At 40.7% G+C, this 14177-nt stretch overlaps 1 protein-coding gene across 7 annotated transcripts in view; it reads left to right on the forward strand.

Moving 5' to 3' along the window:
* FYN (FYN proto-oncogene, Src family tyrosine kinase) overlaps positions 1 to 14177 on the forward strand; it is a 140612-nt gene that overhangs the window by 101981 nt on the left and 24454 nt on the right. For 6 of the 7 annotated variants that reach the window (XM_049817872.1, XM_049817877.1, XM_049817875.1 and 3 more), the window contains 4 exons: positions 2267 to 2365; positions 3469 to 3572; positions 8827 to 8976; positions 11285 to 11449. In XM_049817872.1, coding sequence (XP_049673829.1) covers positions 2267 to 2365; positions 3469 to 3572; positions 8827 to 8976; positions 11285 to 11449 — 518 coding nt within the window. Of the gene's footprint in view, positions 1 to 2266; positions 2366 to 3468; positions 3573 to 8826; positions 8977 to 11284; positions 11450 to 11921; positions 12078 to 14177 lie in introns of all 7 variants that reach the window. The other variant, XM_049817878.1, reaches the window with a different exon arrangement.

The following is a 14177-nucleotide window of genomic DNA, read 5'->3' on the forward strand; positions in this document are numbered from 1 at the left end:
TCATACTTGGAGTCAGTGGGACAGATAGATTCCCCCACGTGTGGATGGTTGCAGTACATGCATTTTGATGCAGGTAATTACTGCCTGGAGAAAAGTTTTCTAAAAGAAAAAAGAAAGAAAAAAAAACCGCAAAAAAACCCAAGCATCCACTGATTTTCCTGTAGGATTATAGAAGCTCAGTTCCCATCGTAGTCAGCTCTGTCTACTTACAAACACGGACCTAACCACACTCCTGGAGTAGTGACAGCCAGGCTGGGAATTGCCAGAAAGCAGCTTTTCTGTGAGAATGCTTCCTCTCTCACTTGTATCAGAAATGATATGAAAGAAGCCCTTTTCTTAAGAGTCTGCCAATACTGCTTGCAGCCAGAAAGCATATATGTGCACTAGTTTGTCTGGAATTTTTGGAGGGGTTTAGATTTTTTTTTATCTCTCCACGAATGAAATTTGATTTGTGCTTTGGATTAGAAGTTCCAGGCAGCCATACCTGAAATGGCATACAAAGGGTATCCCTGTGATTTGAAGTCAGAAATTATACCAAGGGCAGTCTAGGGGAAAGAGGTACCTGCAGGGGTGGTTCAGAGCAGAGCCTGACTTCAGGGCTCAGAAACACTCGGCCATCCCCTGCATCCCCACTGCCACCCCCACACACCCTGGCTAGCCCTATTGACTAGCCTCCTCCTACCTCAGTTGGGTGTCTAAAATTAAGAGCCAGGAAAAAAGTCTGGATTCTTCCTCCTTTCTGGCAGTGCTTTGAGAGATTTAAGCTTCTCTGTCAAAGCAGAGGGGGTTGTCCCTGGTGGTGTGATCATCTACAGGACTGCTTTTTTCCTCCCTAGATATGATAAAATACCTCCATCTAGTGGACTCTCTGTACAGTAAGCAGAACAAATATAATGGTGCAATTTATCAACCACAGTATGGCATAATCTCTCAAAAATATTCTACAGCAACATATGGGGGAAGGGTTAGCACTTCAGCTAGTAAAATTAGGGACGCAAACAGATAGGGCCATTTGCCTGACATACTAATGCACACAAGGTGTATTAAAATAGCGTCAGCTGCCAGCCTCTAGAAAAGCTACTTGTTCTTCACTTTTTTGAACTGTAGAATTGGAAATGTCTCCTTTTTGACTAATCACAGCTGTTTTCTCGTTGTCTTCTATAGAGTTTGTACTCCTTCAAAGTGTTAAGAAAGTGGAGTTGAAATTTAAAGAGCTCACCTTGACACAACCTTTCCTGCCAGTAATAGCTTAGACAATGTGTTCTCTGTAACTGCTTGCTTACAGAAGAGGCTGAATTCTCTGGCCATGTTTGATAATAGTGTTTTATTTAGTGAACAGATCTCTGTTTCACAGAAAGGGGAACTGAGAAAGAGTTTCTAAGCAGTCCAGAAATAGAAAAGAGAATGCTTATTAGTAGCAGTAGGAGTTAAACATCGGTGAATCTGGTGCTGAGAATGAAATACAAATTGCTAAATCCCAAGTCACTGCATCCTGTAAAAAGCTGAGAAATAAACTTCTCTTAAAGCTGCGTATTCTACAGCAACGCACACTGTCTGAACTGCATTACCATGTCCCACTGTGTGCACCAGTGTACGACAAAAATTGATGCTAAGCCTGTGGAACGCTGCCATGAGATGGTCCTGCATGGACCTCTTCATGTTTAAATGTTGTAGAAGAATGGGGTTTTGTAAGTATTTGAAAATGCAGCTAAGTCCTTTGCTACTTCAGATACCTCCTCTAGGTGGCCAGGAGAGGAATCTAGACAATGAAGTGTGATCCTCAAGGGCCATCTAAAACTCCATGTTGATTGATGGCTTTTTGACGCCTTTGGGTTTCAGATTAATTATCCCCACAGAAGTTTAAAATTAGCAGTGGATGTGACAGTGTTCAGTTTGGCAGTTTTTCTGTAAGCTCTCTCAAGGGTCCATATTAGAATAATTGCTATGGAGACAGTTTTCAATATTCTAGTCCAAATCCAGCCCTCAGCAAACCTGATTTCACTGGGTTGTTATGCCTCTTTATGCCATTATGCTACATTTGGAAGGCTACATTACTAATCACCGCTGAAATAATAATAAGTGTAAAGAAATACATATATTATTTGGGCCTAGATGCAAACACCTCTCTCAGAAGCACACAGGTGATAAAGAGATGAGTTGCTGTGGCTTCTTAACGCCACGCAGCTGCGGGTTCTGTTAGCAAAGTCAGACCATTGCCTTTACATCTGTGTCTCGCTCTCACTTCTCCTAACCTCTGTTTCTGCAGGGAAGGAGACTGGTGGGAGGCCCGGTCCTTGACAACAGGCGAAACTGGTTACATTCCCAGTAATTATGTGGCTCCAGTCGACTCCATCCAAGCAGAGGAGTATGTTTTCTTTTTGTTGTAAAGACCCATTAGTGCTGTATTTTAAGGAGGTTTGAGGAGTTGGTTTTGATTGATTGCAGCGATTTTTCAAATGACTTACATTATTTTTATTTCAGTTCTTAACTGCACTGATAAATAATTAGGTAATTAGTAACAAAAGAAGCACAAGGCTCAGTGCTTTTTCAATGTCAAAACAAAGGAAGAAAACCTAAAGGAACATAGGTCTGCTTCCTTTATTCGAGTGTTGACTAATTTCAAGCTTTAAGCAAAAGGTGCCCTTGCTTGTCCTGAATCAACTTGTAAAAATATTTGGAGTCAATTAGTGTGCAAACTGTCTATTAAAGAAGGCACGTTGTATCAACAAATACCTACCAATAGGTAGGATGCCTACAACACATACAGCAGGCAACATAATGAGGACATATCTGTGCAAAAAATGGAGTGCTGTCTGTATCCATATTATTTACAGCATAAAAGATAAACTGGAGGAGCTTATATAGCTGAGCAGGTACTACTGTAGTCTGTACTTCAGGTTCTACTTGGTTGATTGTGAAACGAAAAAAAAAAATTGCTGCAGGAAGGAAAAAGGTACTGAAATTCTGAAAGCCTTATACAACCACAGTAAAGTGGTTGCATCTGGTCCTTCTACTGAGGTTTTATAGCTGTGCTGCAACAAAAATATTGAATACTAATACATCACTATGTAAGTCAAATATGTAGTTTATAGCAACGTCTGTAAAAATACTGCTCTTTGGCAGCAACATATTTTTCTGCCCTTTTCCTTGTCTATTCCTTCCCCCCCACCAAGTCTTGCTCTCTGTTTGTCAAAGTCTGGCCTTTGTTGTAAGACACTAAACAAGCATTCTCAGCGCCTATTGATTATAAGCTTAATGCAAAGTGCTACTGCACAACTTATACAACATCTACCACACAATTTGCCACATTAGCTTCCCCCTACAATAAAAGAGACACAGTATAAGAAAAACAGTTGAATATACTTGAGTAACAATAGTTTCTGCAGATAACCTTCCCTGTCTGAGCTCCATGACACTACCTAGTAATCCTATGTAGCATTTGTCTTACTATTTCTGATGTTCCCTAAGGTGGTACTTTGGCAAACTTGGCCGAAAAGATGCTGAGAGGCAGCTGTTGTCATTTGGAAACCCCAGAGGTACCTTCCTGATCCGGGAAAGCGAAACTACCAAAGGTAGGCTGGCCAAAGCTATTCTGACAATGAATGAGAAGATAGATGAGAAAAATTGTGCTAAGTTCGTGAAATACTGTTTTCAGTGGTATGAAGGTAGAGATAAGCGTCATCTTGCGTGTATGTGTGCTAGGGAATTAGACATGTGGACGTCCGAGGTCTTAGAGTGAGTATTCAAAGCAGAAAACAACCCAAGTCCAAGCCATGACATGCTCAACCCATGGTATCATCAGTGCAAGTCATGCACAGGCAGGGTGCTCCGCTCTGCTGTCACACTCTGAACATCGCGCTGTCTCTCTCAACACGTATGTTGAGGATACTACTGTTGCAATGGAGTTGGGTGGAGAGTTGCCCCTCAGAACAGCAGCTTTGGGGCTACAGGAGGCAGACCTCTCAGTGTCCGTGTTTGGGTCCAGGCACAGCCAGCTAGCTTACTGTGAACAGATGCTAGGAATCTCATCTAGTTTGGTGAAAATTACCGCTTAATCCTGAACAAGCAGAATATTCGGATCTTCTTGCCTGGAAGATGTAAGATAAAATTGTGGGGGTGGGGGGAGGGTACTGGTTATTTTTTTGAGAAGATTAGGGGATTTTTTGGCCTTTCCCCTTTGAAATGCTGGATCCCTGGGTGGAAAGGAAAAAAAAAAGATGTAGCAGTTTTAAATTAATAGATTAACAGTGAAAAGACTTGAAAATATTTCTAATTAATATATTCATGAAGTATTCAACTGTATCCATTCTGTTGAAGCCAAGTGGAAGGATGTATTCTCCTCCTTCCCTCTAAAAATATTGGAAGAGTTCCAGTTTTCTCAGTGGGTGCTATCTTTGCTTTTACATTTTGTTCATGAGGCCTGTCAACATCTTCAAAGCTTCGCATGTATGAAAAGATCTATCTAACTCATACAGCTATTGAGAAGAAAACCTGCAACTAAGTGAAAACAAACCTGGCCATTTCTCAATTAACCAGCAATCCAAAACAATAGCTGTGGGAAGCATAAGTCACTAGACTTAATTCCATGTAAGTTCTGAAGTCTAATGATGGTTCATGTAATTAAGCACTGACTTGCCAGTGCTTTGATCAGAGCACACACTGTCAGCTAGAGTTAGCATGCAAAGTGGTTGGAGGCATGGTGGTAACGGGATTTAGAGAACAGCAGCACTACTTCCCACTCCTACCTACCTGACCTATCTTCAGATGCTGCATTCTGTCATCTAAAATTCTAAGTTTTAAATTTTGACTCCTGCAGTCACTGGATTCTTCCTTCACTGCCCATAACTCCAAAGACTGTTGCAGATGCAAAATCTGAACAGACATGCAGTTGTTTCAGAGAGCTAATTTCCCATCTTGTCACTCCACAACTTCGCTATACCTTATGTAGCAGCGAGGCAGGAGCCTCACCAGGAGCAAGACAGGCTGTAACTTGTTCTTTTTCTGCAAATAGCCTCCACCTGTTCATTTTCAACAACAGTTGTTGTGATGTGTGCGAGGAGCAGGACTTCATTCCACTCTGTGCCGAGTTTAAAAACTCACTCATATAGGCATCCATGGATCCTAAAAACAAACACAAGACTGTTTCTCTAAATTATATTATCAGCTTAGTCTGTTTTGACCATTTTTTATACAGTGATAGGGGATATGTTTTGCAGGGCTGTTTACTTAGCCAAGTCAGGGCTTTTTTCCAGAGCTTCTTGTGAGACACAAAAGCATTGGGGAAATGGAGTAATCCATCACGGATGGACTTAGAGCAGCAAGCTTAATTTCGCTGCATTTGTACTTAAGGCTTTCTACATCTTCAGGCTAAGTTTGCATCAAAGCCATTGGAAAAAAACAAACATGCATGTTTTTTGTCAAAAATGCCTATTTCCCTTCTCATCCTTGTGGTGTTTCAGTATGTTGTTAGAAGAAAACAGAGGGAGCTTGTTGTTTATGAGAGAGAAAAAAGTCAGCTGAAAGGGCTCGAATGGTGCATTCTCCTGTAAGTCTTCTCAAAATGCCTTACTCCAGCTAGTCATCTTGGGCTTGAGGCAGGAATTGTTTTGTGGCCTAGACTCATCCCTTCTGCTTTAAATAATAACAATAATAAAATTAAGCAGGATCATGTTAAAAGTATCATCATGGATGACTTCAGCATGAATTTAACCTCCCTTGATCACGGTTGCCTTCTCTTCTTACTTCCAAAATAAATCATATGTAGCTGGCTTTTCATTTTTTCAAGGCCTGACTACCCAGGTACTTCATCAGCTCTTGTCTGTGTAATCCTTCACCTGGTTTCAATCTCCACCCTCCAAGGCTGTCTGGTTTTAGGTTTGTTTTTTTAAAAAATTCATTAGTATGATATATTGTAATGTCATATTTCTATCCAAATTTTTATTATGTGTCTCTCATATATTTGAATGTATCATCATCAGATAATAATGAATAGTATAAATAACCAACAGCCTAAATAAATGAATAATGAAATCCATCTTGGTTCTTGTTTTTGTCCAGATTTGAACTAAAGCTCCAGTCCTGCAACTTGATCTGAGGTCAGCGGGGGTCCACAGAGGGCCACCCACACAGCTCTGATTGCAGACCTGGAGCCACAGAATGTTTACATTTTCCTAAAGAATCTAAAATAGTGACCAGATAGGCAGGGAGCGTGACTAAAGAAAATACAGCTGCTGCCAGTGGATCAAAACTCACAAATGCAGAGGTGGAGAACACTGCCTGGAGATTTTTGAAAGTAGGCTGACAGTGTACAGCCCAGAGTGGTGGTACAAAGCGTGCATGAGATGTGCTTGCAAATCCCCAAGAAGCTTTGAACTCCTAGCTGAGACATGTACTTACTCAGTGGGAGAACCTCCTCAGAAAAATATCCTAAGCAAACAGTATTTTTCTACACTTAGAAATTAAAAACCCTGTCACTCCTCTCAGGGTGTCTCCCATTCGCATAAACTAGAATCATCTGTGTAAGTGCTGGCTCTTTTCCTCATATTTAGATGACAACAACTGGGAATTTGAGAACTCCTTGGAGTCAGGGTGGAGACGTTTTGTTCACTGCAGCTCCCTGGGCAGTGAGCTGCCCGCCAGTGCGACCTGTTGCAGGTTAACGTGGTCAGGGACTCTTCCTCCTGGAGAAACATCCAGGAAAGATATCGTACACCAGGAATCGCAACCGCATAACTGGGGGGGCTCCTTAAACCATTTCACTTAGGTGGAGGTGGTTCTGGAGGATGTGAACCTGCCAGGTGTGTTGAAATACCCTGGCTTGGGATAAGCAGCAGTTGGTGCTGTTTGCTGTCAGACCTGTAGGAAATCACTCCATCTCCCATGTTGTCCAGAATTGTCTGCTGGCGGTTTTACTTTCCTGCCCTTAGCTGACATGGCTACCAGTGAAAGCAGCCCAGGCTCCAAAAGGAGGACCTTCCTGAGATCTCTGCAGCTGCCAGTTACCTCGAGGTTTTCTCCTTTTAATGCCTGAATTAGCTTTGAGTAAACACAATATTCATCTGAGCCATGAGTGAAGACTTGTCTTCTCCACTGCCTTTGAAATGGCCGTGGTTTTGCTCAGAAACTGCATTATGCTGTAAAATGTGGCTTTGCTTTTGACACTGTAGAGAACCAACATGTGGGTGTCACCGTATGTAGAATAGGACTGTGCTTCAAATTAAGACACCTGAATGTGCAGGTCCCCATGTAGGTTTAACCTCCGCCAGCAACTAAGCACCACGCAGCCACTCGCTCACTTCCCCCCCACCCAGTGGGATGGGGGAGAGAATCAGAAAAAAAAAAAGTAAAACTCCTGGGTTAAGATAAGAACAGTTTATTAGGACAGAAAGGAAGAAAACAGTAATGATAATAATAACAATAATAAAATGACAATAATAACAATAATAAAAGAATTGGAATATACAAAACAAGCGATTCACAATGCAGTTGCTCACCACTCACAGGCTGATGCCCAGTCAGTCCCCGAGCAGCAATCCACCCCCATCCCCAGTCCAACTCCCTCCAGTTTATATACTGGGCATGGTCTGGAATACCCCTTTGGCCAGTTTGGGTCAGCTGTCCTGGCTGTGTCCCCTCCCAACTTCTTGTGTCCCTCCAGTCTTCTTGCTGGCTGGGCACAAGAAGCTGAAAAGTCCTTGACTTAGTGTAAACACTACTCTGCAACAACTGAAAACATCAGTGTGTTATCAACATTCTTCTCATACTGAATCCAAAACATAACACTGTACCAGCTACTAGAAAGAAGATTAACTCTATCCCAGGCAAAACCAGGACAGTGGCCAGGCTCCCTTTACAGTCAGCAGGAAGCTGGGGTTCAGTTCAACTGCCCATGACTGCAGGCACCTAGTGCTCAAACCTGCATTACGCCGTCGATATCTACGGTGCCATAGCACTCACGGAAACTAGGCTGGGATTCAGCTCCCCTAATAGCACCAGAAGCTGATGTGTGGGCATCTAAATCAAGCCCGTAGCCCACCTACAGACAGCTACCGCTACACCTAAAACTAAATCCAGTCCCTCAGTTGAAGTTCCTTTACTGGGCCATGAGCATCCAGAGCCATCTGAGATGCCTGCAGGGCATCCCCATGGATCCGACAAACATGACAGCCTGTGGGAGAACTGCCAAGCAGGATGTTCTGGGGCATCTCGCATGGCACTTAACCCCTGTGTTTGGGCATCTGAATCCCACCAGTAAGCTCTAAAGCTCCAGCAGGGATTTGGAAAGTGAAACACGCAGTTCTTGCAGATCTCCTAGTGCTCAGTCTTGGTGTAGTACCACCTTCCAAAGACTGTGACGTACAAAGTGCTAATTTGGCTGTTCAATGTTTATAAAGAAGTTTGGGATCCATCTGGGTAACAACACTACGCGTATATAAAGTCATTATCTCCAGTGCTTCCTATGAAAATCTTGATATTTACCGCCTACTGGCATTTACCTGAAGTATAGCATTTGTAGTGTAACCTGGCACTTAGAATAGGAAAAGTCAATTTAACAACCTGAAGCAGTAAATGTTAAAATGTGAGTTTTCATTTACACAGTAGTCCTGATTTCTTTCTAGAAAAGTGTGAAAGGGATATGATGTGAATATCCTAAGATTTCTGTGGTACTTACTTTGTTGTGTTAGATTCATTTGTTGTTTTTCAAGGTACAGTAAGCATTTTTTGGAAGCAATTTCTCTTTCATTTTATAACAACTGACCAGCAAACCAGAATCTTTGCGTCTAAAAGCTACTTACAGGTTTTTTATTTCTCCTTTGCTTGGAACAGGTGCCTATTCCCTGTCTATTCGAGACTGGGATGATATGAAAGGAGATCACGTCAAACATTATAAGATTCGTAAACTTGACAATGGCGGTTATTATATCACAACTCGGGCACAATTTGAAACTCTTCAGCAGCTGGTTCAGCATTATTCAGGTAATTTTTCAGATCATACACGGCACTCTGAAGTATTTTAAAACAAAAGTGTTTACTGCTGAGCTGATGTATGTGTAAGATGCCCTAAAGAGTCATTTGAGCTATGTCTCTTGCTTGTTGTAATGCATCTTCTATTATCCCTTTCCCATTACAGTTATAAATGGCTTTGAGTGCCGTTCACAGTGTACAGCGGCAGAGCTTTTAACAGCTAGCACTCTACTGAGGTAAAGGTTTTGCCTGCTCTCCCTCTCCTAAGCAAACAGAATTACTGAATTTGACTTGCACATCTCAAACCATGAATTCCCTGTGCACAAGCGAGTGCTAATATGTACCATTTTGCAGCATACTATGGCTAATAAAGGAAATAGGGAATTGCATTGTGGAATTCAGTCACCTAAGGCAATGACCAAAAGGTTTGCATATATTACCTGACTCAAATTTTCCCACTGGATTTGTGTTCAATGTGCAAAGTATTAACATATAAATTGTAATCGGTCTAATTTTAAAAATAAATATGGCAAGGTGGGTATTTCTTTATGCACACTGTTTGTGTCCACCTACCAAGCTCGCTCTTTTTTTTTTTTTTAAATTCCTGTGATTAAAATGTGGCATACACTATTCAACCCCAAAGTGCAAAGTGCATCCTACTGTCACTGGCGATTAGTGTACCACAGGTACAACTTTAAAGCCCCCCAAACCTCTGCACAGGACAACCAGTTCTTACATAGAAGACTGCCATGCTTCTCAACATGGTCACTTTTTAAGCAGAAATTAGTAATTTGAATTATTTTGCTTTTTATTTTTTCCTTACTTTAGCTTTTCATAATATTAACAGATGACCCCAAACGCTCATTGCTTTAAAACTTTTCATAATTTTTACTTGTGAAATCAACTTCTCTGTGGGATGTTTTTTCTGTATTCTTTGTATTCTGTCTGCTGTATTCTTATGCTATTCATACTAGACATCTGGCTGTCTTCTCCGCCCAATTTCTGATGGTTGTATGCTGCCTGGGAGAATTTCTAGTTGTTTCTGGTGACTACATTAAACTGAGCTAAATAATGTATAAAAACTCACATCTAAAAGGAAGATAGTTTTCTGCCCCACTATACCAGCTGGTATATGTCAACCTTTAGTTTTCTGTGGTCAGATTATTTGGGTGGTGTATTTTCCATACACAAACACAGAAACAAACAGATCTGGAAACAGCCATTTCTGTGCAACATGGAGGCATAATCAATAGGGTCCAGGTAGGGTAGCTCAGGAGGGCATGGTGCAGACCCACACTCCAGAGGTTTCACCTGCAGTCTCCCAGACCTGGGTGAACACAGGAGCCCTTATTCCATGCCAGACTCGGCTGACTTGAAACAAAAAGGCTGCCTCTAACTGCCGGCTCTGCACTCTGGGTTGTGGGAGGTAGAATAGCCCAGCACCTTGTGAGTACCTAGTTTTACTTCTAGGGAGAGCTCAAAGATGCCCAAATGACTCCATAAAGATCAGCATGGTTCTTGTACCTGTTTTAAGATACAAGTCGCTGTGCAAGCTTTATATTGTAGTCTGCTTTGTGCAGCATAGTATACTACACAACAATATGTGTGTGTATGTATATATTTTTATATATATCATTGGTTTTACTCCTGCTAAAATATCTTGTGACTTCTGTCACAGTTCAGTCTTCTGTGAAGCTTTGCGAGAGATAATTGTAATAAACCTGCCCCAAACAATGTAGGACTGGCTGCATAAGCTAATAAAGGTTTGCTCTAGAAAGAATGGCAGAAAAAGTCTTTTACGGGACACTTATAAAAACACCTTTTCACAGAGTAGAATATAGAAAATACCTTTTCCCAGGATGCCTAGAAAAAGATTAGCAAAAAAGTCCACCAAATTTTCATTGCTATGATTTTCAGAAAAAGTGAATCTTCTCTGTGTTTCTTTTACTCAGTACAGAAACAATCCAGTTTGTGACTTATAGATGATTTTTTAAAAGTTATACTGTACTATAATATACCAGTCACTCATGAAGTTATCTTAATGCAGCATTGTGGGAGAAGGGAAATCCTGAGTCCACAAGAGAAACCATTGGTGGTCACCTTCCATTTCAGGCTCTGGAAGCAGAGACCAAAATATTTCCTGTTCTGTCTCAAATGAATATGTTTCAGTGTTCAATTTCTAATCTTCCAGGATGCTTTGTGGTATGCAACTAACAGCTGTTGTGAGTAGCATTGTTTTTATGCTTACTGTTTTTGTTTCATGTCATACTTTTTTTTCTTTCCTCTCCTTTGCTGTTGGCTTCACTTCTGGCTCCATCAGAGAGAGCTGCAGGTCTTTGCTGCCGCTTAGTAGTCCCCTGTCATAAAGGAATGCCAAGGCTTACTGATCTGTCTGTCAAAACCAAAGATGTCTGGGAAATTCCACGAGAATCCCTACAGTTGATCAAGAGACTGGGAAATGGGCAGTTTGGGGAAGTATGGATGGGTATGGAGCAAAATAATTATTCTAAAATAGCTCTCTGTGTGGGGATTACAAGATGGAAGGTGAAAATGTAGGACACTGTGACCCACAAGAAAAAAAAGAGCAAAGCTCAAACTGTTAGGAAAAATGTCTTTGGAATCATGTCTTTGACTTTGAAGTTCTTTAATCTTCAACTTTGACTGTAATTGATGGCAAAAGAAAACTGAAATTCCTTGTTTCCTTGGAAGGCTTTGATTTTGACAAATTACCACTGTCTTAATAATAAATCAAGGCTCACATAGTAATCTATTAATTATACCGAAGAGCCTGTTTCTGCAAGCTAACAAAAAAGTCCTTAACTTCAGTATCCAAAAATCAGTGTTTGCAAATGAACTTTAATGCAGCACTGAAGAGACAAGTCACCTTCCATCTTTCTCAATGCATGCATAATTTTGGATTATAAGTGTGTTTTTTTTATTAATTTCCTCTCCTATAGAGAAAGCTGATGGTTTGTGTTTTAACTTAACTGTGATTGCTACGAATAATACCCCTCAAACTGTTGGATTGGCTAAAGATGCATGGGAAGTTGCACGTGATTCATTATTTCTGGAACAGAAGCTTGGTCAGGGGTGTTTCGCTGAAGTGTGGCGTGGTAAGGCAGAGAATATATTTTGCTTTGGATGGATCTTTTAAGGCCCTCTTGGCAGAAATAAACATTTCAAGTAGAGATCTTAAAGCTAAAAAATCAGAATAGTATGAAATGTTAGTCTGTGTCGCCTAAAACAGTCAGACCTAAATACAGTGATCCATGGGGAAACTTCCTTTCACTTGCATAAGCTGGTATGAGAGGTTAGGGTATTAAACTTCATTAATTGCATTGGGTTTATTCGGGTGACTACACAATTGCTAGGTATTAAAATAGGAATGATGCTAAACTTGTAAGGCAGAATAGCTAACCAGAAATTAATCTGGTAAGTAGACATTTTGCTTTCCTCTTGTGTTTTAGCACTGATGGGGTCAGACCCTGAAAATGCTTCCATCCGCTTTCTCAGATTAAAATAATGGCAAGTATCAGCAAGCTGATATTGCCAGGCTAGCTTCCCCATGCATCCACTTCTTTAAGTCCATTTTGAAATTTGTATCTGCAGCAGAACCCCATAACTGGATATAGAGACCAGGGACAATAGAGAAAATACTTGCCCAGCCCAGCTGAACCCCCACTTTGAAGTCCAGAAATACTGACATTTTCCAAATCCGCTGACATTGTTTTCTGCGCACTTGCCAGCTTTACTTACTGCCCCCACTCTGTGGGCCTCATTCTTTTAAGAACTGTAAAACAATAGCAATTTAAAATATACATAAATCTTAGTATGGCCATAGCATTGAAACACAATATAGTGGCCATTTAATGAGCGGTGGGCTCAATTTTTGTGCCAGATTGCATTCTGTGCAGCTTCTTTAAAATTACCAATTCAAATAAAGAATTTCTATATGTTGTTTCTTCAGAAAAAATTGGTGGAGCAGTTTGGCCTCTCTTTTTGTTGAAGTGACACAAAAGTATGTACAACCAAAATAACCAGTGGGCTTTCCTGGGTTCTTTCAGCTGTTTTCCATTGCAAGACTACGGCAAGGAGCATCACAGCAAGTCTGTGAAATTTATAGAATTTATAGACTAGAAATATAGAAATTTATAGAATTTCACAGAATTATAGTTGACCTGTTGCAAAGAAAGCTACCTATGATTTCTATTAGTATCCCCAGATAACTGCAGTTTCACCTTCTTGCACTCCATCTTGAATGCATGCAAGAGTTTCAAGTTGATGTTAATATTTAGTGGTCAGCTTTGTGTGCCGTAGATCTTAACTGATGCAATAAGCTAAAGGAGCAACTGCAATTTAAAAAAAAAAAAAAAAATCAGCTGTGAGAAATAAAGTGCCAAGTACCAGTACCAAATATCTGTCAGAAATGCAAAAATTATTACAATTATGACACTATGTTTCTTAAAGTAATATATAGTAAAAATATGTTAACAGCCCTGAAGTATTACCAAATTGGAATAGATTAACGCAATAAAATTAATAAAAAATGCATTAAGTAGTAACTAACTACATATGGGAGGAATTCAGAGGGAAGTCTGTGCTAATTTTCTATTAGAGAGAAACACACCAAACCACAACAAGAAAATTTAACAATTTAAACTGAAATCTGGGCTGAGAGGACAAGTTAACCTTTTTGTTTGATTTTCTTTCTTTAACAAGAGAAATTCATAAAAGTATTTAAAAATAGAACTGCTGAAAACACTTCATGGTAACAGAACAAGTCCTGGGATTTTTATTAAGGCAACGCTAAGAGATAATACACATTTAATCCTGTTAACACACCAGGTAAAATCCTAGTTTATTAATGTCAGTGACAGAAACCCTGGTGGCCATGAAAGTAGGGTTTCATTCCTGGTTCATATAATTTGCAGTACCTCAGCACAGTGGCTGTGACTGACAGCACTCTGCGGTCCGGAGCCTCGGTGGCTCCCGATAAAACACGCTCCCTTTCACCCATCGGAAAAGATTTTGGCCATCCTGCTTGAAATTAGGAGGTGAAACCACATCTTTCCAAGCTTACACAGGAGACCCACGAAAGCCAAGTCCTGCTTCAGCTCTGATTTGAAGGACTGAGTGAAACTCAGGTCTCAAGAGTCCTCGAGCGCTGGGGTAGCAGTGGTAGTAACTCAAGACGTTCCTCCACCACCAGTAGA

This window comes from Accipiter gentilis, chromosome 15 (assembly GCF_929443795.1).
Source record: "Accipiter gentilis chromosome 15, bAccGen1.1, whole genome shotgun sequence".
NCBI lineage: Eukaryota > Metazoa > Chordata > Aves > Accipitriformes > Accipitridae > Astur > Astur gentilis.